Source organism: Drosophila persimilis, unplaced genomic scaffold, assembly GCF_003286085.1.
Source record: "Drosophila persimilis strain 14011-0111.01,24,50 unplaced genomic scaffold, DperRS2 tig00000000-arrow-pilon, whole genome shotgun sequence".
Classification (NCBI taxonomy): Eukaryota; Metazoa; Arthropoda; class Insecta; order Diptera; family Drosophilidae; genus Drosophila; species Drosophila persimilis.
The window spans coordinates 20,569,438-20,593,908 of record NW_020825288.1 but is presented as its reverse complement, the minus strand read 5'-3'; the positions used below and the strand labels follow the sequence as shown (position 1 = coordinate 20,593,908).

The following is a 24,471-nucleotide window of genomic DNA, read 5'->3' as shown; positions in this document are numbered from 1 at the left end:
GCTGTAGAACTATAATTTATAAAAATATACATATATGCTAATATTAAAAATATTAATATTATTAATTTTTCGCAACATAAATACATAGTTGTAATTTTTCGAAAAACAAGAACAACAAAATCTTCGATTGAATGTTCAAAAAATCAGAAAATAATTTCCCCAGCACTGCAGCTCGGCCTGGCACTAGTTTATTGCCGATATTTTAGCCCTCCCCCCCCAACACCCATCTGAAATCAATTGCAGAATTAATTACTTTAACTTTTCAGTTTTCACAATACATTTCAATAATTGGCCTATATAAAAGCAACTTTTCAAAACTAGCTGATAAACGAAACATAAAAACAGTTGTAAAACTTTAAATGCATAAATGAAACGAAATAACATCATTTGTGTTTGCTATGTTAAGTGTGATTAAATAAATATAATTTAAATAAAAGAAACACCAGCGAGCGCTCATTTCCAAAACATCAATTCAAATTTCAAACCGATTTTCACTGTTTGACTGTAGTTTTCATTTTCCACCAGTGGTCTGATAGGTAGTCATTTATTTAATCAATCTATTAAACTTCATTAGATTAAATTTCAATTCAATTTCAAAAAGGGTATAAAAAACTTCCATACGCATGTTTTTTTTTTAATCATTTATTGCAATCCAATAAATTAGGGTCCTTTAAATTAACCAATCTTGTAGAAACAAATATTTTCAGTAGTGATTGTCCTATTTAGCTAGTAATATCAAGCCGAATATCAAAATCAAAGAATATGGCTACAACGGAATCAAACGGTTAACCCATTGTCGTCCGGTGGGTATTAAAATGCGCCCCATGAAAATTATGAAACTCGAAGAATTTTAGCGCAGTTCAGGTGAAAGATATCTGCAAAACATTTTTTTGTAAGAAAGATCCATTTAGTGGATGTACAAGAAGAATTTACACACCACTTGTTCAAATTGAGGGGGGCTAGGTGGGTTAAGTCCGTTTTTTCATCGGTATATTTTATCGACAACACGTGCTAGCCGGAATAAGACAAAAACATGGGACGCGGGAAGAAAAAAGTGCATCCTAAGACGCGTACAGCTGCTTTTAAGGCCAGCGAACCGAACGAAGTCGTTGAGGCTCCCCACTCCTTTGTCATACATCGAGGACTAACATGCCCGTATATCACAGACCTCACACTGGACTTTCGGCGCATCATGGAGCCTTTCACGGCGACCAACCTGCGGGAGTCTCGAATGAATCGCATCAAAGACTTTGTCAGCCTGAGCAGCTTCTTTCATGTCTCGCACATGACCATCTTCAACAAGGCATCCACACAGTTGTCCTTCAAAGTGGTGCGCCTGCCACGAGGTCCTTCGCTGACGTTTAAGGTTCGTTTGTCGTGCCCCTATGCATTTCCATTATAAACTCGTACGACATATTCAACAGGTCCACCAATTCACTCTGGCCCGAGATGTCATTTCTCTCGCCAAGAAGCAAATGATTGACAGTGATCACTTCAAGCAAGCTCCGCTGGTCATCATGAACAACTTTAGTGGCGATGGCAATCATCTGAAACTGATGGCCAGCACATTTCAAAATATGTTCCCGTCGATTAACCTGAATACAGTCAACATTGGCACTATACGTCGTTGTGTTCTGTTCTCGTATAATCCTGACACGAAGCTGGTGGAAATGCGTCACTATTCGGTGGAAGTTGTGCCCGTGGGTCTGAATCGGGCGGTTAAGAAAATTGTCACAGGCGTCGTTCCGAACCTGAACAAGTACAACGATATCGCGGACTTTGTTGCGAGGTGAGGATTCGACAGTGCACAGCAGGGGGTAATTTTCATTCATGTCTTTTCTTTGTAGAGATGGAAATGCATCTGAATCGGAGGCGGAAGATGACGAACAGACGCATGTGGTGCTAGCGCAGACACTCAAGAGCGGTGGAAACTTAGAAGGAAATAAGAGTACCATAAAGCTGCACGAGATCGGACCACGTCTGACCATGCAGCTGATTAAAATCGAAGAAGGACTCTTTACCGGCGAAGTGCTGTATCACGACCATGTCGTGAAGACGGAGGATGAAAAGGAAACGCTGCGCAAGGTGATTGAAAAGAAAAAGAAACTTAAGGAGCAACGCAAGAAGGAGCAGGCTGAGAATCGGGCACGCAATTTGAAGATAAAGAAAGACCAGAAGTGGGCCGCCAAAAAGGAAGCAGATGGAGTTGAAATCGATTCTGATGATGATGCCGAATACTACAAACAGGAAGTGGGAGAGGAGCCAGATGAAGGTAACATGGTCATCATATTAGAAGCTATCACATTAACGTTTTTTTTTTTTGCAGAGCTCTTCAAACATGAGGATAGATCCTCTCGTAAGCGACACAGTCTGCCCGGCGGCATGAAGTTCAAGAATAAGAAGGCAAAATTGGACACCAAAAACGATAAGAAAGAAAAGTTCGACCCCAAAAATAGGGGGAGAGCAAAGTTTGACCCCAAAAACAATAGGAAAACCAAGTTTGACCCCAAAAAGAATAGGAAATCAAAGTAGTATTTTAAATAAAAACTATTTTCTACACATTTTTTTGTTGTCTGAGAATCTTAACAATGAGCATTTTTTAAAACTAGCTAAACATTCTTTGTACGACCTCCTTGTAGTGGGCCTTGCTATCCTTCCAGCTGGCGGCAATTTTGTCCCGCAGTTTGCTGAACTCTCGCTTCTCCTCGTAGTCGTGCACGCGCTCTATGGTGGCCTGTGCCTTGGCAAACTCCTTCATATGATAGTAGGCCAGGGCGCGACGGTAAACACTCTTCTCGGTGGGGCTCTCTGCCCGCTCCACAAACTCTGTGTGATAGATAACGTGCTCGTAGCGCTCCTCCTGCAACATGCATGCGGCCAGGTTGGTCTGTAGCTGAACAAACAAAGCCTCCACGGTGGTGCCATTGATGCCGTTGGACTTCTTGGTGAGTTGGTCGAAGGGTTTGTATGTGATAAGCAGCTTTGCGGCCCGCGCAAAGTAATCAAATGCAAATTTCGGATAGCTCTTGAACATGGCCACGCCACTCTCCTTGAAACGCAGTGCAAGCTCGTAAATCTCTGCCGCGTTTAGCTTGTGCACCTGGGGGTTCTTAACAATCAGATCCAGCTTCAAATCAAACTCGATTCGTTCGCCGGTCTTGCTGGTGATGCTGCAGGCGGCGGTTTCCCCTGGCATGAATTGCTGCAGCAACATCTCCACATAGCAGTCCACGGGCGTCGTGGCAGTCCCCATTTCCAAGGTATGTTGCTGGGGAAATGTCAAGGACTCCTCGCCACCCAGATACTTACTAGGCCTGTCCTCCAAATTGGCGCATTTGTTGTTAACGCTAAATAGCACTGTGCTGGCAGCCATCGGCTTTGCCATATCTGCGAACTCCAGGCTAAGTACTTTCTTGCTCAGGCCGCGTTTCTCGTCCTTCCATTCTGTGCCAATGTACCAATCCATCTTAATAGAGCGCAAAAGAAAAGAGTTTTGACTTGCAATATGTTAAAAGAAAACCATTCGAGCAGTGTGGAAAAAACGAACTTAACCTACCTAACCCCCCTCAATTTAAACAAGTGAACAGCTTGAGTTAAGCCAGGACAAATATTACTGTATTTAAATTCTTCTTGCAGATCCACAATTTCTCTTTACTTACAAAATATGGTCACGATATCTTTCACCTGAACTGCGCTAAACTTCTTCAAGTTGTATAATGTTCGTGAATACCGACTGGACTACATGGGTTAATCGTTCTCCGTTCATGTCGGAAGTCATATTCCTTGAATTTGATATTCGGCTTAATATTACTAACTGGCTAGGACTATCAGCACTGAACACATAATTTTATCCGATGGATAAATCAATTTTCTATATGAACGATTATACCTTCAACTAAATTACGTCAAAATATACAAAAAAAAAGTAAAATAAAAATTTACCGACATTAGACTGGTCAAAAAATGTAAAAAGAGCTGCCAGCGTGCAACAAATCGATGTGTAGAGTTACATGAATTTTACATCAGGGCTTATTGTCGCCCCCACTGAGATCAGCGGTCGTTTCTCGAAGTCCCAGAAACAGTTATTTAATTTCTTCATGTGAAAATTTTCCGATTTCAAAGCTTTTTTTTCTGCTTGATCTGAGAATTTTCGTTGGGGTGATTGAGTTGTTTTGCATAATATATTATTATATTATATATAAAAACAACTTCAATCAGATCTGTCGCTACACATGGTCTTACCCTTTTGTGATCATTTACAAACAAGCAATCAACCGAAATTAAAGAAAATTCCAATACAACTTTGTATACACGTTTTTTTGTTGTTTTATTTCTAATTATCTGTAACCTATTATGCCCATTCGCGCAATACGCAGTTGCTCTGCCATCGTATAACAAGCTGCATTCCATACACTAAACAGTTTTACAAATATTTTGGAGTATAGTATGTTTCATATTTCAATCAACTTTTTTTGTTTTGTTTTTGTTTTTTTTTGTAGTAAAACGTTATGTACATACATTAGTTAACGCGGAAGCAGCAATCGTGAGGGATCAGATCAATTATCATGTATCAAGCATTGGAACTTAACTTACAAATAGCAATACATAAAATAAAGTAAAAGTATCCACCGATCACACTCAACGATCTATACAGATAGATAGACAGATATTCATATATGTATAGTATATTGTAGGTATATTGATGAAACGACCTGGAAATTTTCTATTTTCTACATACATCAGTATATTGCTATAATCTATAGTTATCATATATCAATCAATCAATGAATCGGTTATATATATTGCAGTATAATAGAATTAGTTTCCTCTCGTGTATTCCATATGCATTTTTAGTTGTATTCCACCGAATGCAGACGGACACTACCAGACACCTTTTCATGTCTCCTCTCACACAAAGAGTTTAAAATATGGTATATTGTTGAGTAGACTTAGATTAGATTACAATATTTGCCAATGGGAGTACTAAGCTTAACTTTAACTTTACATTTAACAGAAAAAATTACAATAGGCAATAGGCATACATATGTATATTTTTAAGTCACAAATGTGCTTTGCGAAAAACCAAGGGAAAAGCATGTTTTGCCAATTCAAATGAAGCGACACTAACTAAACATTAAATCTAAGGACTAATTCCTCTGTTCGGTCTGCAGATTCCTTCTGTGTATCGAAGATCCATTCGAGTACACAGTTTTTCCCAATTTCCTTAAGGCCGTTCCGCGTGTGCGTGCCCTCGGGCTGGCTAATAGTATAGCTGCCAGAGCGCAATGCAACTATTTGTGTATTTGAGCTAAATAAACACTTAAATTAACACGGATCTCGATGCCGATCGATGCACCGATCCAATGCACAATATATATATATATATGTATGTATGTATACTATAAAGACTGACCCTCAAATGTGTCTTACAGCGCCTAAGTCACTAATACATATTATTCCGTTCCGTTCCGTTCCGTTTCGTTCCATGTTACATTCGTACATTACAAACCTTACAGCCAGTTTTGCAAAAATATCTTTATATATATATATGTATAAATATTTTGTATTTGTATTTGTATACTCCTTTTGGATTTATTGTGGTTGCTTTTTATACTTTTTCCTTTTATAACTTCATTTAATTCATATTATGCGTGGGTGTGTGTGTAGTGTGTTGTGTGTGTGATTTATGTATGCGTGTAAATAGACTTTCGGAGATCGCTGTATTTGGGGTTTCAGCATTACATATTCTCAGATAGACAATTGAGTCTCTCAATGCTGTACTCTGTTTTTTTTTTCTGCTGGCTAATTATCATTCATTCATTCATCGTAATCATCAAAGTTTTCAATATCTATATCGTATTCATAATTCTCCAGATCTATATCGGGATCGAAATCAGGGTCCGAGTCTGTATCGTCGGGATCTCTATTCCATCGATTTCTCCTCCTCGCTTCCAAATGCATCTGCTCATCCGTATCATATCCATCGTACTCGTCCCCGTCGTCATCGTCACCCGACGACAGTAGATGATCCTCGCGCCAATGCCGATTAACATACTGTTAATGTTCCATAAGGGCCGCTACAACAGCAATCAGCAGCAACAACAACAACAACAACAACATCAAAGAAAATAAAACACAAAGAGATTTTGTTATGCATAATTCAAGAGATCAAATGAGGTGAAAGTCTTACGTGACGGCGTTCGGCCGGTCTTATTCTCATTGGGTGTGAAGTTTAGAAAGTCCCAAATCAAAATTGTATCATCGTGCGAGCTGCTGACAATTTGGAACTCGTCGAATTGTAACCGAAAGACGCGACCAGTGTGTTCCTAGAAGGTTTCAGTATCGACCATAGACTGGCAATGTTGAACAAGGGATCGTGACCTCTCCACTTACCACAAGTGTGTTTAGACAAAGAGTGTTGGAGGCAGCTCTCGGATCCAGGGCAGCCACCAGATCCCACACCTTGATCTTTCCATCATAGGCACCGCTGACAATGCGTTTCGTATCGAAACGGATGCAACGGACAAGCTCCTCGTGGCCCTCGAGGACCCGCAGGCAAGCGCCGCATTCAATGTCCCAGAGTCTGAGGAAACGAAACACCCAATCGATAATGAATAAGGGAAGACTTGGAGAAAGTGCCATCTCTCACCTAATGGAATTATCTGAGCTGCCGCTTACAACCAAACGATCTCTATATTGCAGGCAGGCAATGCCACGCTTGTGGCCATTCAAAGTGCGCACGAATTCACAGCTGGAAGTGGACCACACCTTGATGGTGCGATCCCCGCTGGCAGACACAATATACTTCTCATCAAAGTCCACCACATTGACGGCGGCCCGATGGCCGACGAGTACCCGACGCAATGTTATCTCGCTGGGGGAGGTCATGTCCCACACGGCAATGGATCGATCCTTGGAGCAGGTCACCATCATGCCATTGTTGAATCGCAAGTGTAGCACCGCTTCGCAGTGATGAATGAGTGTGTTGACCATATCCCCAGTGTTGACGTCCCATACGCGCACCGTCGAATCGCTGGAGCCACTGATGATCACCTTGTCGTCATACTGCAGGCATAGCACCGATCCAGTGTGTCCAGTGAGGGTCTAAACGAAAACAGAAAGTGATGTTCGTGAGTCACAAAAAGAGGGAAAACTAATTAAGGAGTTTCCACCCTTCCACACACACCTTGACGCACTGCAGATCCGTGCGATCCCAGATCTTGATGGTGTTATCCCTTAGGCCGGACACAATCTTTCCATCATCGTACTGGAGGCAATAGACACCCTTGGAGTTCTCGGATCGACAATTGATCCGTCGCAACATGTGCCGGCCAGTTCTCCAGTTATTCTCAATGCTGTCAATGTCCTGCAGGCATCACACAAAATGGGATTATAGTCGGTTACAAAAGCCAGACATTGGGGCATCACTTACGTTCATTATTTTGGGGAACAACTCGCGATGGAATGAGTGCGGCCTTTGGGTCTGGCCTGGCCGTGGCTTGAATAGATACTGCATCCAATTGCGCCGCTCAGCCAGGCCCCGCCACAACGAATCCGTTCGGACCTTCCGTTCGATGAGCTTCTTCCACAACATACCCTCGGAGATGACGCGCAGCCATTCCTTGCAGACCAGCTCGGCTGATTTGAGCGATTCGGCATCCACATACGATAAAATGTTTTCGGCAATGTGATCCAGACCCTTGACTGCAATTTGTATACAAAAGTGATTAGCATTTACTCTACTCTACGCATGAAACCCCAATTAGTCGTCTAATTAAGTTATTTCTAGTTGCAACCACTTAGTATCTGTGACAGATCTAATCTCTCATATGCCTCCGCTGCTGTCGAGGTGATGCAATGGGTTATGGCACACCAACAGCATTTTGGTTGCACCCACACCCACGCACACACATCAGCCATCAGCATTCAGCCATCCACCATCCATCCATTGACATACAAGACACAAAATGATGCACCTAACGGCATTAAAATGCACTTAGTCTAGGGAGTGGAGAGCTGTGGAGGAGGCCCCAACCAATAGAGCGACATATTTACATGTGTCATGTGCAGACACACGCACACACGTTGCAAGGAGCGGCGGGTGGGTTGTTTGTGTCGCCAGACACATCTGCTGCTGCATTGACAACCCAAACCCAAACCCAGACCCAGACCCAAACCCCAAACCCCAAACCCAACCCGGCTGCGGCCCAGAGTCTGAAGTGCATATTCGCTCGCTGCATTTGCCAAACACAATTAAAAATGTGCATAACTCGTAGCTATGATGGGCGCCGCAATGGGTGTCGGGTTGGCTCAAAGTTGGCGACGCCGTCTAACGGTCTTGAGAGCGTCTAACTGTCTGTCTTTCGGTCGCTCCTGATGTGTGCCTGCCTGCCTGCCTGGTTTAGCTGCCTTTGAAGTGCATTACAATGTAAATAGAGAAGACAATGTTGCATATTTTCAACTCTTTTTCCTTTTCTTTTCTTCTCCGGCAAGGAGGACATTTACTGAGGCAAGGAAACATTCAACGACTTCCTCAAAGAACTTTTGCCATGGTCTGGCCTAGGACAGGCGGTGAAAGGGCCCTCCCAGAAAGAAAGCTGTCTATTCAACGATAACATTCACTCGGCCCCGGCCTCGGCCCGGCTACTCTGCCTGCAAGTAGAGTGATTTTCGCGAGTGGCATTCCTGTAGGCGAGCAGCCGACCAGCAAAAGCTGTGGGCCGCAGTTTTAATCGATAAAATGGAAGTGTTCACAGGAAGCAAGCGACAAAACGGTGCAGTCACCTGACATGGCCAGGATATACCTATAGATGTGTATGTATATCGGATGCAATTTTTGATTTACATTTCCCCAAATTTTTTTAATATGAAAATTCTTTTATTGAATCCATAAATTCTTCATTCCAACAGTGGCCATTGTCTGCAGCTTTTTGTTAACTTTATTAATCATCGATTTGCACCTCATCTGGCATACAAACTCGATATATATATATATATGTTTTAAACCTGTTTATCAAATGCATTTGCAATTGCAATTGCAACTGCAACTGTTCCCCAATACCACTTTTAATTGCTATTCGTTAAACATTATTATCAAGCCAATAATAGCACAAAATCGATTCACATTTTCTTATGAATAATATATAAGGTTTGCTCCCGGTTTCGTTTTGTTTTTGTTCCGGTAAAGCGCGTTTAATGGAAGCAACGACCTTTCAGTCAACAGCAACTTCACTCTGGACTCCACCCTCCCCTCCTCATCCCCACCGACAGCTCCAAAAGCATGCCCCGCAACAAAAGCAGCAACAATCGGGTTCAGTGAGAGGAAGAGAAAGCACCAGGGCGGAGGGGTGGGGGGGCCTCACCCCTGAGAGAGAAGTTGAGTTCTGTTCGGGGTTTACCTTTCATGTTGTTCAACTTTGTTCCTACAATTCACATGAATGTACCCTAACAGAGAGGTGTATTACGAAACGGAAATGCTCTGTCCCTGTGCCCATAGCAACAGTCCATCGAACACACACACAAGAATATTACAATGGTTCATTTAAATATTAGAAATTTGCAATCTTTGATCCATTCTCTGCGCTACACGACTGTTTTTGTGGCTATCGAATCTGAAAGGGTGTCTAAAGCTTCGTCGTAAACAGCAGCCATTATTCCTATGGCGTGTCATGTGATGAAATTGTAAAACCATTAAACTCTTGAAAATTCAATGGGTTCTGTTCTACAACCTGGCCTGCTATTATCGGTGGCGCTGGCTTATCAGTTTTTTTTTTGGCTTAGCCAGTGTCATCTCTGGGGAGTACTGACCTCTCCAAAACAAATCATAATAAATTAATAATTGTTCATAGATTAACTTATATGTGAATGATGCATAGTTGGGGCTTCCCAGAAACCTAGTAGATTGTATCTGCGATTCCCAGAAGGAGTTCCAATTAAATCATTCCACCATTCCCTCCCTATCTCTAGAGCCGAGATATGGTGGCAGGATGATAGATACTCACTTGGTAGCAATGTGATAAAGTCCCGCTGTAGCATTGGCTTCAGATACGCATTGATCTGTCCGTGTTGATAGTGGCACATGCGCGATAGCAGCTGCTCCACAAAGTCCACCTGCCCCGACTCGCTCCACTGTGTGAAATATTGAAAGCAGAGTTCCCGCTCTGTCTGATATGTGGGCGATGAGTCTTTCTTGCGCACCGGATCGTACAGCATTGTTGTGGTGAACTGTTCGTTCGGTACAGTGCAGAACGGTAGATAAAGACAGAGAGAGAGAAAAGAAGGAAATTAATTATGAAACAACATTTGTTTGTAGCTACGAGACGAGTATATATGATATGATATGAAATGATATGATATTTTTTCTTGCCACAATGTCAAGGGGGGGGCGCCTCGTAAAAACTGAACAACTAGGTAGACGACTCGCCTTTGGAGGGAGTTGTGCAACATTTCTGAGATTTTATTTCTGTGTATTTTTTTTTTTTGTCCATTTCTGTGACTGTTTTTGGGGCAAGCAAAGCGTCGAACGACCCAAAGTTGGGGCTTACAATTAGGCAATTAGTTTGAAGCTTGGAGTTTCTTTCTTTTTCGTAATCTGTTTCTTTGCTTTTGGTTTTGTTTTTGTTTTTATTCGGGGGCTACGAAAGAGTTTGCAAAACGCAAAAAAACGCAAACAAAAACGCCAGGCTAGACAGCCAGCAGCAAATCATTCACGCATGATATTTATTTATGAAATTAGGGATATTCTCTTCTCTAAATATAGTCGATACATTTATCAGACGTCATCACATGGAAGATTTGATTCAATTCGAACACAAATATGATCTTCGCCACAAAAACAAATTGTGTAAACAAATCGGACGAAACGAAACGAAACGAAAAGAAACTTGTGTGAGTGATTTGGATAATTAAGTTAACTGCAATGTCAGCAATTATAAAACCTTGCCTGTGCTTTATAGGATAGAGTGTATTACTATATATAGTACATATATGATGTATGTTTGTAATTGCTTTATTATAGTTTCTGTTCGCTTTAGTTGTTTGCCTTATGCTTGAAAGTTTTTTAGCTTAAATTTTGGAAGAGGTTTTATGGAGTCTACTGGTAGCTGCTGCCTTGATAAAGTGGGTTAAAGGCAAGGATATTCTACGAAAATAGATAGCCAAAATTAAGCATCATTAAATTAATTGCCTTTGCAAAGATTCCACCTTGATTTCGGCTTAAAAGCCGAGAGCCCAGAGCCCAGAATGACTCAGGCAAACCACCATTTTCGACACAGGTAATGTACAACATAATACACACAGCATTTAGTGTTGTGTCTGGTATCTGTGCGTGTACTGACCTTCAGTAAAAAGCCTACATATCGCACTTACTCAAGATCTACTATATTGAAATATAGACAGCAATCGGATCGCATGAATGAATGTACTATGTACTATGCACATTGAGTATTGTTTAATATTAATTGTGTAAACAAACTTGAACGTAACAAGGCCAATCAAATAAATCTGAAATCTGGTTAGGCCTCTGTTTGAGAGATCGGAAATTCGGACAAGAACGAAATGAAAGAGAGATGGTGGTAATGCTACAGCAGATGATGATGATGATGATGGTGACGCTGAATAATTGGGCGAGCGAACTTTCGTATGAGGCTGAAAAGTTTAAGGTTAGCACATTTAAAAGAAAATCAAAAAAAGCGACAATGTCTGAATTTAATAGAGTGCACGAGTGCAAAATCTGTAGTATATACGAAAATAAAGCACAAACGCACACTCTGGCATTTAAAGAAGCATATACATACATGCATATGCATATAAATATATATACATATGTATATATATATGGCGGTGTGTGTATGTGGAGGCGACACCTTGAGCATTTATGCATATAAATGTGTGTGTTGGGTTGGAGAGAGCATTGCATATATGGGAAATCGTTGCCTATATCGATGGCGCTTACGCTTACTCAATCCATATACTTTCGGGGTCTACTTACAGCTTGGGCATTGGAGTTGGTCTCATCCATTATTTTGTCCGTGTCCATTTTCATCATAGTGTTGTTGTGTTTGTTGTATTTATAAGTTACTGGCTGTTTGGGTTTGGTTTTCGCCTGCACACACTCACTTGCACGATTATGGGATTATTGCTTGTTTGCTATTGGTTTTACTTTACGTTCAACGCGATAGCACAATATGTAAATTTAATATAGGTTTTAATTGCTTTTTTTATTTCTTGAGAGAAAAACTACATGTAAGTATGACCACAAGTTGGAACCGCCTAAATGGCAAATTCACATCACTAAGAAATTTTGTGCTTCTCGTTGCAAGTCATTCATTTTACTTGGGCTCTATAGCTGGGCCCGTTTTCGGGGATTGGTCCTTGCATTTTCTGAACGCGAAGCCGATTTAAACCGTGCTTTGTCCAGCAAAGCCTGATTTATTTCATTTACAATTAATTTTTAAAAAGTTTCTTTTTCTAAATCGACAGAGAGCAGCAACCAGTGTGACCGCGGATATCGATAAAATATACCTTCAGAAATATACCATCTCAAATCCAAATATACCGTAAATATACCAATGAAAAAACGAACTTAGCCGACTTAATACCCCTCTATTTAAACAGTACAACGTGTTGAGGTTTTACTGATTGTAAATTCACCTTGCCATCCATGCCATCTTTCGTTTGAATTTAAAAAGCACTATATTTGAAATTATCATTATTTTCGGTGGAATATTAAAATACCCCCTTGGTCTACAATGGGCTTAACGTTCTCCGTCAAGGAGTGGAAACCATATTCCTCGTTTTTTATATTCGATTTGATATTAATAGCTAGCTAAGACTTTCATACGTGGACACATAATTTTATCCGATTGATAGATCAATTTTCAACAAGATGTGCTAATTTTTACTACTCCTTTTTATTGTACTGTGTATAAAACAAGGTATGAAACAGTGGCAACGTCAGTGAGTATGGAATGTCACGTCATTTCTTACATGTTGCTGGCGTTTGAAGACTTGTTGCTTGTCGACCGGAGTATGGCCATTTGTATACCCTATTTCGTTATTTTAGTATGAAGGTACTGTTTCAATTCACTGTTTCAACCGATTCTTGGTCTCTGTAAACACATAAGAAACTGCAAAATTTCGTTGTGATAGCTTTAAACAGAGACTGGCTAGTTTCTTCAGATGACAAACATTTCCTCAATTCTATAATATCCTTTTCCCCAGGGTATGCGGAATGTTGCAAGCAACATAGTACGTGAGTATGCTGGGATGAAAAATCCATCGACGAAGAGAGGAAAATGAGAGCAAATATCCCACCAAACGGCCACCGATACTATCACTGTTGCGCGCCAAATAGAAATAATTTTAAAGTGAATAAGTGAAATGGCTATGAATTAAATAGATTGATGAAATTGATAAAATATACTCCAAATATACCTTCAAGTCAATATCGACGACCAATAAGTTTATAATATACCGTAAATGGTTAGCCTGGGGAGCAGATTGCCGCCAATGACTGTGCACTATCGATAACTATGTTTTTTTTGTGATTGCATTTCAGAGTGAACGGTCATGTCCCGCCTAAATAGCGACAACCCTGGACACCAGCTGTTGCTGTTGTTGATCGCTCTCAATTTTGTTGTCGTTACTTAATTGATAAACTTTTAGGGGGGCGACTCTCCAGATAACCTTCACTCTAAATTAATAAAAATTGACGCAAGTAAGTGCCGGCACAGCTGGACCGCCTCATTCACTCACATTCATTCGACCGCAGACGTCACAGTCTTATGATATTCCTATCAAAGTTTTACAGACTCAAATTTTAACTAAAACAAATTCAAACTTTTTCCAGTGGTTCGTTTATCGGCTCGTTTTCTAATGGCTGTCTGTAATCAAGATACAGCCAACTTTATCCGCGATGGCAAGAAGATCGTGGGAGTGGCGCTCAACTACATGTAAATCTATACATTGCTCTATGGGGTGCTCTAAATTTAGGTAATCTTCAACTTGTAACGTCCATGCAGGGACGTTGTGAAAGCCAGAAATGTGCCTGTGCCGAAGGAGCCGCTGATTTTCCTCAAGCCCACATCGTCTTATCTACGCGAGGGCCGTCCCATAATCGTAGGCTATCACCGAGCCAAATGAACGGCCTTCAACTAATGTTTCAACTTTGCTTTCCGTAGATACCCAAAGTGTTCTCCAAAGTGGCTTATGAAGTAGAGCTGGGCGTGGTGATTGGAGCACGGTGCAAGAATGTCTCCAAGGAGAATGCCATGAAGTATGTTTCGGGATATTGCCTGGCGTTGGATCTAACCGCCCAGTGCAACCTGGTAAGGATTCAATACTCTACTTACGTATCAGCGAGTAATGTTACATTTGCTTTAGGCGGCCGCTCGAGCTGCTGGCCATCCCTGGACATTGGGCAAAGGATTTGACACCTCAACTCCCGTATCGAGATTTATACCCTTCGATGACGTGGACGATCCCCACACGCTGCCCCTGTGGCTTAAGGTCAATGGACAAGTGAAGCAACAGGGTTGCACCGCGGATCTCATCTTTAAAGTGCCCGATATCATTTCGTATGTGTCCAAGTATATGACCCTGGAGCCCAACGATCTAATACTGACGGGCACGCCCAATGGCTCGGATGCATTCAAGGCTGGCGATGAGATCGAATGTGGCATGGCCGAGTTTGCCAGGCTGAAGTTCCAAGTGTGTGGCGAATAAATGGCAGACGACTGACCACATAGAACAAATATTTGTATGCTCTGTAAATGCTTTATGTTATGCATAATTTATTCTTTAATATTACTTCCTGCCACTCTTGACATCATCGCAGGCAAGCAAATATTTCCGCATCGCTGCACACTCGTCGGTGTTCTTCCATTTTGTGGCGGGACAATTCGTGTACACCTGTTCCAAAATGCAGGCGAGCAAGGTGGCAGGATAATAGTCGCATTCATCCTTTGTGTGCATCCATTGGTACTGCTGGGTGCGCTTTTGCGCTATTTCAATTGGCTTAAATGTATTAAATTGGCACAGAATTGTGATCCACACTTACCATAGTCCACGCAGCTATTCAGGCTTCTTACCATCAGTTGGGACATGTTCGCATCGTTCTTATAGCGCTGCTGGTAGGTTTTCTGCAAGGCTGCCACATTGACGGATCCATTCGTTAGTAAATATCCATTCGCCTTGAAGGCACACTCTGCTATGCACTGAAAATTATTTTCTTAAGTGTTCCGGGTACCATTCGAGGTTTACCCACCGCATGCAGTGCCACTTTATCCGATTTGAGATTCCGGGTCTCGCCAGTGTTCGTCGTTGTGGTGTTTCTGGTCAGCAAGGACTTGCGACAGGTCTTTATGGCTTTGTCGTCTCGCTGGACATCGCAGCAGGAGCTCATCTAAAGGAGAATACGAATTTTAAAAACCACAATAAAATCCTAAATGTGGAGTCTCACAAATTTAGGCTGTTTTGCCTTGTCACAGCTCGTGTAATTAAATGTGCTTGCAGTGGAGCACAAAACTGGCAAAATGAATAGAAGCACATATCCCAGGTACATTATTGCCACTCAAAATTTGTCAATCAAATGAACATTTTATTTGAACTTATATTGGACTATATCCAAACGGTTTCATTTTAATTTAAAAGTTAATGTTGCATAAAAAGTAATAACGTTGTGCCAGCCAGTAAACGAAATTTTTAATTTTCCATTCAAAATAATGTTGCACGATAGCACTACCGATAGCATCCGGTAAATCGGTAATCGTTTATCACACAAATAGGTCTCATTACTTACGTTTTACCGTTGGAAATATCAAATTTGTACGGGCGGAAAAGGCGCCAGCAGTATTTAACTAAAAAGGAGCAGCAATGTCCCAACATGGCAAGGAAGGAGCCACATTCTGAACCCTTAAGATAAGATAATTTACAAATAATAATTTAATAAGATAATTTACAAACAGTAATATTTTCCCAGCAAACAACACCATTTTCGACAACATTAGTGCAGTTTAGAAATAGAATTTTAAAATTTTCCCTATTGCTTTTTTTTTTAAATAACATTCACACACTCGGCTCTAATTTTGCTATTTTCAAAATACACCGCCGATAAGTTCCGTGAGAACATTGGGAATATTATTTTGTTGAATAGCTAGTAATATTCGACGGAATATCAAATTCGAGGAATATATTGGAAATATATTGGAGGAATATGTTGAAAATAAGACTGTATATTTCGGTATTTATTTGAATCGGGTATGAACCAATTACAAACATGTTGCTAATTTCATTGCACATACCCTGGGGGAAATAGTCATTCCATGCAGAAACTAGATAGTCTCTGATTTAAACGATATTTTGCAGCTCATCGTCTGTCTACAGAGACCAAGGACTGGTACTGGGATCAGGATTTATTTACAAACACCTAATCAAATGCATGAATAGACCAAAAAAAAATGCAATCTAAGACAAGGTCTTTACTAATTACGTTTGAAAGCAGGTTGTAAAACATCATCTTTATATAATATTCACGAAATAGGGTATACAAACGCCCATACCCTGGTTGACAACAAAGAGTCTGCAAATACCAGCAACATTGACGTCACAACCTGCGACATTGAACACTTTTAATGAAATCGTGTTTTTGTCAAAATAAAAAACATGCAAGTACTTAAAAATAGTTAATCTTGATCAAAATTGATTCAGCAATCATATAAAATTATCTGGGCAAAAATAAGAGATCTATTTAGCTGGGAATATTCGACGGAAGAAAGATTAACCAAGAAATAGTCGTAATAACCGGTTCACAACAATGAGTCCCATTCCACGCACACATACCCTGGGGGAATGGATGTTATAGAATTAAGAATATGTTTGTCATCGAAGACTCCGTAGGTATCAGGATCGAGATATATATATACAAGATACTAATAATATACTTGAATATGTCTAAAGAATATCAATTTGAGAAAAGGTCTTAATAAATCACGATTCATCTTCATATAAAATTAACAAAATAGGGTATACAAAGGCCTACACGCAACACAGAGACTCTTTTTGTGTTGAACTTTTTCGTTTAAATCTTTTTTTACAATAAATACAATAAAAGCAGGGATTAAAAACTATCCAATCTTGTAGAAAATTTATTCATCAATAGGATAAAATTATGTGAGCATGGCTGAGGGCTTTAGTTAGCCAGCATTATTCAACGGAATATCAAAATCGAGCAATATGAACGAATTTCCTTTTCCGTTTGTTTTGATTGACCTATTTCGCTACTTGCTTTTTGTTTGACTTATTTCGCTAAAACCTCTTTTTACGCAAAATGCAATAAAAGCAAATATTAAAAATAAGCCAGTTAAGTAGAAAATTGATTCGTTAATCGGTTAAAATTATGTGGGCACGGCTAAATGTTCTATCTGGCTTATAATATTTGACGGAACATTAAAATTAAGCAATATGGTTTCCAATCCTTGAAGGAGAACGATTAACCTATTATAAGCCAAGGGGGTATTTACATTTTCCACCGAAAATAATGAAAATGTATTCGTTTTAGCGCAGTTTAGGTGGAGTTCGTGGGGTTTTTTTTTGCAGTTAAAGGGAAGGATAGGATGGATCTACAAGAAGAATTTACAATCGTTAATAGTTTTCGCCATTTACCTCAAGTATCTGAACTATTTAAATAGATGGGGCATAAGTGGGATAAGTTCGGGTTTTCATCATACGAGATGGTATATTGTAGTTGAAGAGCATAAACAGCAATTGCCGTAGCAAGAAAACAAAGCAAGTATTTAAAACAAGCCAGTCAAGTAGAAAATTGATTCCTTAATCGGTTTAAATTAGGTGGGCATGGCTAAATGTTATATCTAGCTAGTAATATTTGACGGAATATCAAAAACGAGGAATATGTATAATGAACTTGAATTCGTCAGTATATTTACGGTATATTTTTAAAGTGAGACCGTATATTTTGGTATATTTCCGAGGGTCGCAAGGTATATTTCTTAGCGTCGCAAGGTATATTTCATTGATAATTCCGCGGTCACACTAGCAAGTAAATTTATTCGACGCCGCACGTACCGGGAGCATTTAAATAATTTTTTCTGTGGATTAATTTAACTAAAAAGGATTAAACATCATGACTGAACGCGAGAACAATGTGTACAAGGCAAAATTGGCTGAGCAGGCCGAGCGCTACGATGGTGAGTAGATGAAAAAGGCAGAAAGAAAAAATTTTCTCGTCCGCGGAGCGCCAACGTTGGGGAGGGGTCCGTTCCGTTGCGTCGTCGCGTGGTCGGTGAAAAGTCGGGGCGATTGTCCGCGTCTTGTCCAAAACTGTCCCTCGCAAAATCAGCGCAGAATTGTTAGCTATAGTCGCAGACAGTGGAAAAATTGGAAATTTTCAATTTGGCAAAGACATTTGTGTAGGTGCAGCCGCTGAAACGACATAGCGTCGCGTCGCAGCGCCGCCGCTGCTCGCAGCCGATGAGTAGTATTTCTGCGAAAACGAAAGACCGAATCAAGAGAGAAACGACAAGAAGAAGAGCGCAGCGCTGTAAGAATGGCTACAAGAAAGACGAGACGAAATGGAGAAAAAATGTAAAACCTGATTTTTACCGGCAAAATTTCGCGTGGTTTTCTCGCTGGCTTTTTGCGAAAAGAGAAAGATTAAATTGCGTATTATAATTTACAGTAAGGTGGGCCAAATAGTATAGTTATCGCGAGAGGGGGGGCCTCCTCTTTCATTTCGAGTCGAAATTTTGTGTATTTAGTGTTGCGAGTGAGGGCTGCGCGGAGCGGCGCGTTGCTAAGGGCTGTTTGTAGTAGTAGTAGTCTGTCGGTCGTTGTTGTTGTCAAGGCGAATCTTTCTGGAAGGAAACGCAGCGTCGTACACATTTATTAATTATATTTAAATGTCGGACGGCCGCTCTCCACGCCCAAAATCAATGGTGGAAAAGCATTTTGGGGGAAGGAGTGGGTCTGTCTTTTTTCCCCCACCATCTCCCCATCCCTCATTATTCGTATAAATGTGCTTGTCATGCGCAGCAGCAGCAGCGGCGGCGGCGTCGTCGTCGTCGTCATGCGAAAAATCGATGAATGAATCGATTGTGGTCCGTGCGACGCAGAGTTGTCGCCGGCTACTGCTTTTCCGTCTCCCATTTTTCTCCCTTTCTTTATTTATGCAAATTAGATGCGGGGATAGTTTATTATATTTCGTTTTTGGCTTCGACGCTGAAATATTAGTCCAGCAAAGTGGCAACTCTGCCTGATAGTGCAGAAGAAAAAAATTTCTGTTGCTTTTGCATTACTCATGCTCACGCGCATGTGTGTGCGTGTGTGTGGGGTATGAGTGTTCGGCGGGGGCTTTCATTGTGGCTGCTTATTTAATTAAAAATACTCCAATTAATTAAAACGCTGCTCAAAATGCAAAGAGAGTAGAGTAGAGCAGGATGAGAATAGAACAAGCGCTGGTGGCGGGGGGAAGCGTATTTGGCGATTGCGAAAAAGCGCGCGCTTAGCAATTCCCAAATGCTGCTGCATGCGTTAAAACGAGATAACTAGAGTGTCGGAGTGGTGTCGGCGACGCTGCACAGTGCCTGGCAAAAGTTGGCAAACAATGTTCTCAGCCGTTTTGGCCAAGTACATTAGCAGTAATAATTGCAGCAAAGACAATGGCAATTCTCCTGATAATTGCCTGCAAAACTGACAACATTAACGGGCGGCGTCTCTTTATCGTAGTTGTTGCTGCCGTGTGGCTGTTGCCGCAAAGAAGTCAATCAACTATTAGCAGCCACTGCGCACACACACACACATCCGCATGCATAGATGTTTTTGTGTCTGTATCACATGTTTGTCTTCTTATTTTCGCCTGCGTACGCTCCAAGGCAGAGTATACGAGAGCTGCGACTGTATATGTCAGTGCCTGTGTGTATTCATGGAGCACTTGGGGTTGGCCTTGTCGCACTCGGACAGTTTTGGCTGGGGTCTCATGCTGGAACACCAATACAGGCGAAGCGAGCACAGGCACAGGCTAATGCCGCCACCAGCCGGCAATGTCTGCGCCCCCAATCTGAACTTGCCCGTTCTACCCTACCCCCCCTCCCCCACCCTTTCCATATACACATTAACGTCAGCCTTTAAGTGTGCTTTCTCAGGTGCTGCTGCTCCCGCCCCTTGCCTCTCGTCTTGTTCCATCTACATTTTTTTCGAGGTCGCGCACTGCTTTTTCAGTTGATGTTCTCTCGTCAATGTCGTCGATATGCGAAAAAAGAGCATACATAAAGTTGATAGATGAGCGGTCATAGTTGTAAAGAGAACTGGGGCCTGGGTGGGGTGGAATAGGGGGAAAGGTGTGTTTTGTTTGTCTGCTTTTTGTTGTGTGCACCATTTAACTGCTGGTCAAATGGTCGGCCAGCAGCCCAATGATGTCTCGGTCTGCTGTTAGTTTTTCCTTTGTCTAATTACACGATTCTTTACTGTAACGGTATGTGCGCATGTTTTTTCAACTGCCGCTGACGCGGCTACGGCTGCTGCTGCTGCTGCTGCGCCCTTATGTCACAAATAGACACACCCACAGGCCGTTGATAAGGGTGGGAGGGAGAGTGAGATAGGGAGGGAGCCAACCACCTCCTTCCTTCCTCTCTTTTATTCAAAACTTGCCTTCCTTTTGGTCCCTCTTTGCCTTAATCTTTCATTATATTTCGCGTGACGCCTGCCGTTTTTGGTGTGGGTGGATTGTATGTACATATAGGTGTGTGTGGGTTGATTGTGGGTGGCGGTTGGATTTATGTGGTTAGCTCTTCCTCCCGTTCTTTTTTCGGCTGCATTTGATTTGTCATTTCATATTTTTGGGCCGCCTTTATTGATTTTCGCTTTATACGCTACGCTATATTCTCCCTCGCGCATGTCTCCTAATTCGTAGTAGATGTTGCTGCCTGACTGAGCAACATGTGCTGCAGCAAGATGGATGGATATGATATGCCCCCCTGCCTATCCTATCCATCTCCCACCCATCTCTGAATGTATGCTGCCCTTCCTCCGTTTTCAAGTTCAATTTGCACGTTCTGCCCGTGACAGCCTTGGCGGTGTCAGTGTTGTAAAGTGCAATGTACACACATATATACACATGTACAATGTACGATGTGCCAATGCCAACAACCGTTTTTGAAGTTCAACTGAAACGGCAGCGCCAGCCACTACAGACGGGACGCATGAATCATGCAACCATGCCAACTTTATTTCCAATTTTCACATCTACGTGCCACACAACAACAGCAAAATGTCCCGCTGAGCGTTTGTGTGCGTGCGTGCCTGTCTGCCCATTCTGTGACTTTGGGAGTGCGCGCTGCCAGTGTGTGTGTATATGTGGGGCGAAATACGTCAGCAGCCGATGGCGGGTAGCGGGAGCGAGGGAGCAGACACGAGGAGCACACACACATCGTTGAAATGCAAGCGAGAAAACGGCGACAAAAGCAACAAAAACAGTAAAATTACAATTTTGTAGCTCTGATTTTGTTTTGTTATCAACACTCACATAAACACTGGAATGAAATGGAATCAAGCAGCTTGCAACTGTCTTTCCCGGAGTTCCAGGCACGTGATTCATGGCACGGTTATAGGATGATGATGTTGATGATGATGGTGGGGGTGGTGGTGCAGGAAGAGGAGAGGAGCCAGCAGGAAACTGTTATCACAATGCCTGGTTCTGGTTGGGTTGTGGTATGACAGAATCGGCCAAAACAGTCCGAGTTATGCATAAACACCTATATCTCGATGACTTATATACCATTATATTTGGATTGGGCGTGTCGGCCGTGATAAGACAAAGCCAGACAGACGGAGAGGAGTGGGAGAGTAGAGTAGCTACCCAGGAATACTTCCTAGAGATTATTCAACTCCTTTCACTGCATACCAATCAATATTAACCGCTCGCTTTCTTCCTTCCGTTAGAAATGGTCGAGGCCATGAAGAAGGTCGCTTCCATGGACGTCGAGCTGACTGTCGAGGAGCGTAACTTGCTGTCCGTCGCATACAAGAATGTGATCGGAGCCCGACGTGCTTCATGGCGTATCATCACCTCGATCGAGCAGAAGGAGGAGAACAAGGGGGCCGAGGAGAAGCTGGAGATGATCAAAACCTACCGCGGCCAGGTGGAGAAGGAGCTGCGCGACATCTGTTCGGACATACTGAATGTGCTCGAGAAACATCTCATTCCATGCGCCACATCCGGCGAAAGCAAAGTATTCTACTATAAGATGAAGGGTGACTACCATCGCTATTTGGCCGAGTTCGCCACCGGCTCGGACCGCAAGGATGCGGCAGAGAACTCGCTGATTGCCTACAAGGCAGCTAGCGACATTGCCATGAACGATCTGCCCCCAACACACCCCATTCGCTTGGGCTTGGCATTGAACTTCTCGGTGAGATTTGGCCTAGTGCTCTGTACTGAAATTCTCATTGTTCACTTTTGGATTTTCTTGCTATTCCTCCACTCCAGGTGTTCTACTACGAAATTCTCAACTCGCCGGATCGTGCATGCCGCTTGGCGAAAGCCGCTTTCGACGATGCCATTGCCGAGTTGGATACACTGAGCGAAGAGAGCTACAAAGACTCGACACTCATCATGCAGCTTCTGCGCGACAACCTCACATTATGGACGTCCGATATGCAGGCAGAAGGTAAGCACCATAGCAACCCACCCTCTTGAATCTTTTAATTGACGATTTTAATTATTATGCTAAGAAGTAGACCCCAACGCAGGTGATGGCGAGCCGAAGGAGCAAATTCAGGATGTTGAGGATCAGGATGTGTCGTAATTTAAGTAAACCCCCGCCCTTCCATTTAAAACACATAATATACCTTCTAAAGTAAATATAATACCATATAATATATATGCATACATCAAACCACAACAACACGACAACAGAACAACAACAACCAGAACGAACCACAAAAGAGGTACCAGAAACAGCACTACAAAAGATCAGCAGCCGATCCTTTGGAGCATCGATAATCGACAATCGAGAAAAAACCGATCGATAATCGATACTTGGGCGTATTAAAATTCGCAGTAACAGAAATGAAACGCAAAAACTACAAGAACACTAAACCTAACCAGAAGCAGCGCCACAACACGGACAAGCACAAACAAGAAACACATTTGGGGCGGTGGCCTGGTAGTAGTGGGCGTGGTAGTTTGCAATGAAACGTATCCCCATTCCTCAGTGAAGGCAAGCGCGCTGGCATCCTCTCCCAACAGCAGCAACAACATCAGCAAGAAACAACTCTACTAAATTTAACATTTTGCATTCGAGAAACAAGGCATTATATTATATTTAAATAAATATTATATTTAATTATGAGAAGCAAAAAACAAACAAATAAACTTCATTTAAACCACACGAAAACACACGAAACAAAAACGAAAGCAGCAAGAAAAGATCGGAGTTGAGAAGCAAACAATCAGAAAAGAAGGCAATTTTCAAAGCGAGTGTAGTGGCATGCGCGCATTCATTTCGAAAAAAAAACTAATTCACGAGTTGGCATGCATTAATTTTAAAAAACTAATTCAGCAGCAAAACCACATCAAAAGAAGTTTAATAAAAAAAAAAAACACAGAAAAACAGCAACACTTAAAATACAACTTTAATTTTAAGCCAATAATAAAACGAAAAAGAAGAAAGTATAAAAAACCATTTAATAAGCGCAAAAGTAAAAGTAAAACATAAAAAAGTCGAAAATGTAAGGAAAAATACAGCAATTAATTTAAATTTAAAACAAATAATAAAGAAGATTAAAATGAGAGAGTCAAAACAAACGGAATAAGGATAGAAAAGAATGCGAAATAATGCTAAAAACTATATTAAACGAGAAGAGGGAATGTTAGTTAAGCGAAATTCATAAAACGAATTCTTAAGCTTAAATTTGTATGTATGTAAGTGTATTGTTCAACACTGACACTCGCACAGACACACACACACACTCACCTCACCAAAACACAGACACAACACACTCGCATACCGAGCCGTTTGTTTTCTCTTTTTGTGTGCTCTCTTACAACACCACTTATCGAACGGTACTTTAGTTGTTTTCCGTTATTTGCCTTTTTGCTTCCTGTGTTTTTCCATTGCAATCGCAACCAAAAGTTTTCTCATCTCTTTCCTTGCGCCACAATGAAAAAATATTTAATAAATATAGAAAAGTATTTGTATTTGTAGTTGCTAAATACAAGAAAAAAACGATACAAACAAAAAAACACAACGGTACATATATATATTGTATACATACATATATACTTGTATATTTTCTATGCCCTACCACTTATGTAATTTGTAGAGATTTCGAATTTTTCAAAGAGTCCCAAACAGCCCCCCTCACCATACACCTACCCAGCCCACTCCACTCCACTCCACTCCTGCTCCCCTCAGGCGACACAATGTCTGCATTTAAACAGAAAAGCCGAAACAGATG

At 41.5% G+C, this 24,471-nt stretch overlaps 6 protein-coding genes across 7 annotated transcripts; 3 read left to right on the top strand and 3 right to left on the bottom strand.

Annotated features, from left to right (window-relative positions):
• The first annotated feature begins 1,001 nt into the window (after positions 1 to 1,001).
• On the top strand, positions 1,002 to 2,561 carry LOC6591417 (protein Peter pan). Its single transcript, XM_002016907.2, has 4 exons — positions 1,002 to 1,366; positions 1,425 to 1,789; positions 1,848 to 2,272; positions 2,327 to 2,561. Exons 1-4 carry the CDS (start codon positions 1,034 to 1,036, stop codon positions 2,530 to 2,532), a joined length of 1,329 nt encoding a protein of 442 aa, XP_002016943.1. The 5' UTR covers positions 1,002 to 1,033; the 3' UTR covers positions 2,533 to 2,561.
• On the bottom strand, positions 2,530 to 3,493 carry LOC6591416 (peptidyl-prolyl cis-trans isomerase D). Its single transcript, XM_002016906.2, has one exon. The coding sequence runs from the start codon at positions 3,464 to 3,466 to the stop codon at positions 2,606 to 2,608; it is 861 nt and encodes a 286-aa protein (XP_002016942.1). The 5' UTR covers positions 3,467 to 3,493; the 3' UTR covers positions 2,530 to 2,605.
• Positions 3,494 to 4,669: 1,176 nt separating this feature from the next.
• LOC6591415 (F-box/WD repeat-containing protein 11) lies at positions 4,670 to 12,442 on the bottom strand. Its single transcript, XM_002016905.2, has 8 exons — positions 11,990 to 12,442; positions 10,002 to 10,224; positions 7,433 to 7,704; positions 7,187 to 7,366; positions 6,650 to 7,104; positions 6,394 to 6,583; positions 6,191 to 6,326; positions 4,670 to 6,077 (listed from the first exon to the last, which is right to left on the bottom strand). Exons 1-8 carry the CDS (start codon positions 12,044 to 12,046, stop codon positions 6,058 to 6,060), a joined length of 1,533 nt encoding a protein of 510 aa, XP_002016941.2. The 5' UTR covers positions 12,047 to 12,442; the 3' UTR covers positions 4,670 to 6,057.
• Positions 12,443 to 13,644: 1,202 nt separating this feature from the next.
• Positions 13,645 to 14,755, top strand: LOC6591414 (acylpyruvase FAHD1, mitochondrial). The gene is made up of 5 exons (XM_002016904.2): positions 13,645 to 13,717; positions 13,850 to 13,952; positions 14,022 to 14,118; positions 14,181 to 14,327; positions 14,383 to 14,755. Coding segments are annotated over exons 1-5 (690 nt in total). The 5' UTR covers positions 13,645 to 13,716; the 3' UTR covers positions 14,725 to 14,755.
• On the bottom strand, positions 14,739 to 15,563 carry LOC6591413. The gene is made up of 4 exons (XM_026986474.1): positions 15,461 to 15,563; positions 15,266 to 15,403; positions 15,059 to 15,215; positions 14,739 to 15,002 (listed from the first exon to the last, which is right to left on the bottom strand). Exons 1-4 carry the CDS (start codon positions 15,560 to 15,562, stop codon positions 14,806 to 14,808), a joined length of 594 nt encoding a protein of 197 aa, XP_026842275.1. The 5' UTR covers position 15,563; the 3' UTR covers positions 14,739 to 14,805.
• Positions 15,564 to 18,071: 2,508 nt separating this feature from the next.
• On the top strand, positions 18,072 to 22,907 carry LOC6591412 (14-3-3 protein epsilon). 2 transcript variants are annotated; one of them, XM_026986466.1, is made up of 4 exons: positions 18,072 to 18,203; positions 21,952 to 22,421; positions 22,499 to 22,679; positions 22,747 to 22,907. In XM_026986466.1, exons 1-4 carry the CDS (start codon positions 18,140 to 18,142, stop codon positions 22,815 to 22,817), a joined length of 786 nt encoding a protein of 261 aa, XP_026842267.1. In that variant the 5' UTR covers positions 18,072 to 18,139; the 3' UTR covers positions 22,818 to 22,907. The 2 variants fall into 2 exon arrangements, with proteins under 2 accessions (XP_026842267.1, XP_002016938.1); XM_002016902.2 differs by having other exon boundaries at positions 18,073 to 18,203; positions 22,744 to 22,907.
• Positions 22,908 to 24,471: the final 1,564 nt, after the last annotated feature.

What these genes read in the sequence shown, in the direction of transcription:
- LOC6591417 (XM_002016907.2), top strand. Translation starts at nt 1,034, where the DNA reads ATGGGACGCGGGAAGAAAAAAGTGCATCCTAAGACGCGTACAGCTGCT. An exon ending in ATCGCGGACTTTGTTGCGAG is followed by an intron (nt 1,790 to 1,847) that starts GTGAGGATTCGA and finishes TTTTCTTTGTAG; the next exon opens with AGATGGAAATGCATCTGAAT. An exon ending in GGGAGAGGAGCCAGATGAAG is followed by an intron (nt 2,273 to 2,326) that starts GTAACATGGTCA and finishes TTTTTTTTGCAG; the next exon opens with AGCTCTTCAAACATGAGGAT.
- LOC6591416 (XM_002016906.2), bottom strand. Translation starts at nt 3,466, where the DNA reads ATGGATTGGTACATTGGCACAGAATGGAAGGACGAGAAACGCGGCCTG.
- LOC6591415 (XM_002016905.2), bottom strand. Translation starts at nt 12,046, where the DNA reads ATGATGAAAATGGACACGGACAAAATAATGGATGAGACCAACTCCAAT. An exon ending in TTTGTCTAAACACACTTGTG is followed by an intron (nt 6,327 to 6,393) that starts GTAAGTGGAGAG and finishes GAAACCTTCTAG; the next exon opens with GAACACACTGGTCGCGTCTT. An exon ending in GACCGGCCGAACGCCGTCAC is followed by an intron (nt 6,078 to 6,190) that starts GTAAGACTTTCA and finishes TTGCTGTTGTAG; the next exon opens with CGGCCCTTATGGAACATTAA.
- LOC6591414 (XM_002016904.2), top strand. An exon ending in GCGAGGGCCGTCCCATAATC is followed by an intron (nt 14,119 to 14,180) that starts GTAGGCTATCAC and finishes TGCTTTCCGTAG; the next exon opens with ATACCCAAAGTGTTCTCCAA. An exon ending in TAACCGCCCAGTGCAACCTG is followed by an intron (nt 14,328 to 14,382) that starts GTAAGGATTCAA and finishes CATTTGCTTTAG; the next exon opens with GCGGCCGCTCGAGCTGCTGG.
- LOC6591413 (XM_026986474.1), bottom strand. Translation starts at nt 15,562, where the DNA reads ATGTACCTGGGATATGTGCTTCTATTCATTTTGCCAGTTTTGTGCTCC. An exon ending in AGGCAAAACAGCCTAAATTT is followed by an intron (nt 15,404 to 15,460) that starts GTGAGACTCCAC and finishes ATTCTCCTTTAG; the next exon opens with ATGAGCTCCTGCTGCGATGT. An exon ending in GAATAGCTGCGTGGACTATG is followed by an intron (nt 15,003 to 15,058) that starts GTAAGTGTGGAT and finishes CAATTGAAATAG; the next exon opens with CGCAAAAGCGCACCCAGCAG.
- LOC6591412 (XM_002016902.2), top strand. Translation starts at nt 18,140, where the DNA reads ATGACTGAACGCGAGAACAATGTGTACAAGGCAAAATTGGCTGAGCAG. An exon ending in GCAGGCCGAGCGCTACGATG is followed by an intron (nt 18,204 to 21,951) that starts GTGAGTAGATGA and finishes TCCTTCCGTTAG; the next exon opens with AAATGGTCGAGGCCATGAAG. An exon ending in GCTTGGCATTGAACTTCTCG is followed by an intron (nt 22,422 to 22,498) that starts GTGAGATTTGGC and finishes CCTCCACTCCAG; the next exon opens with GTGTTCTACTACGAAATTCT.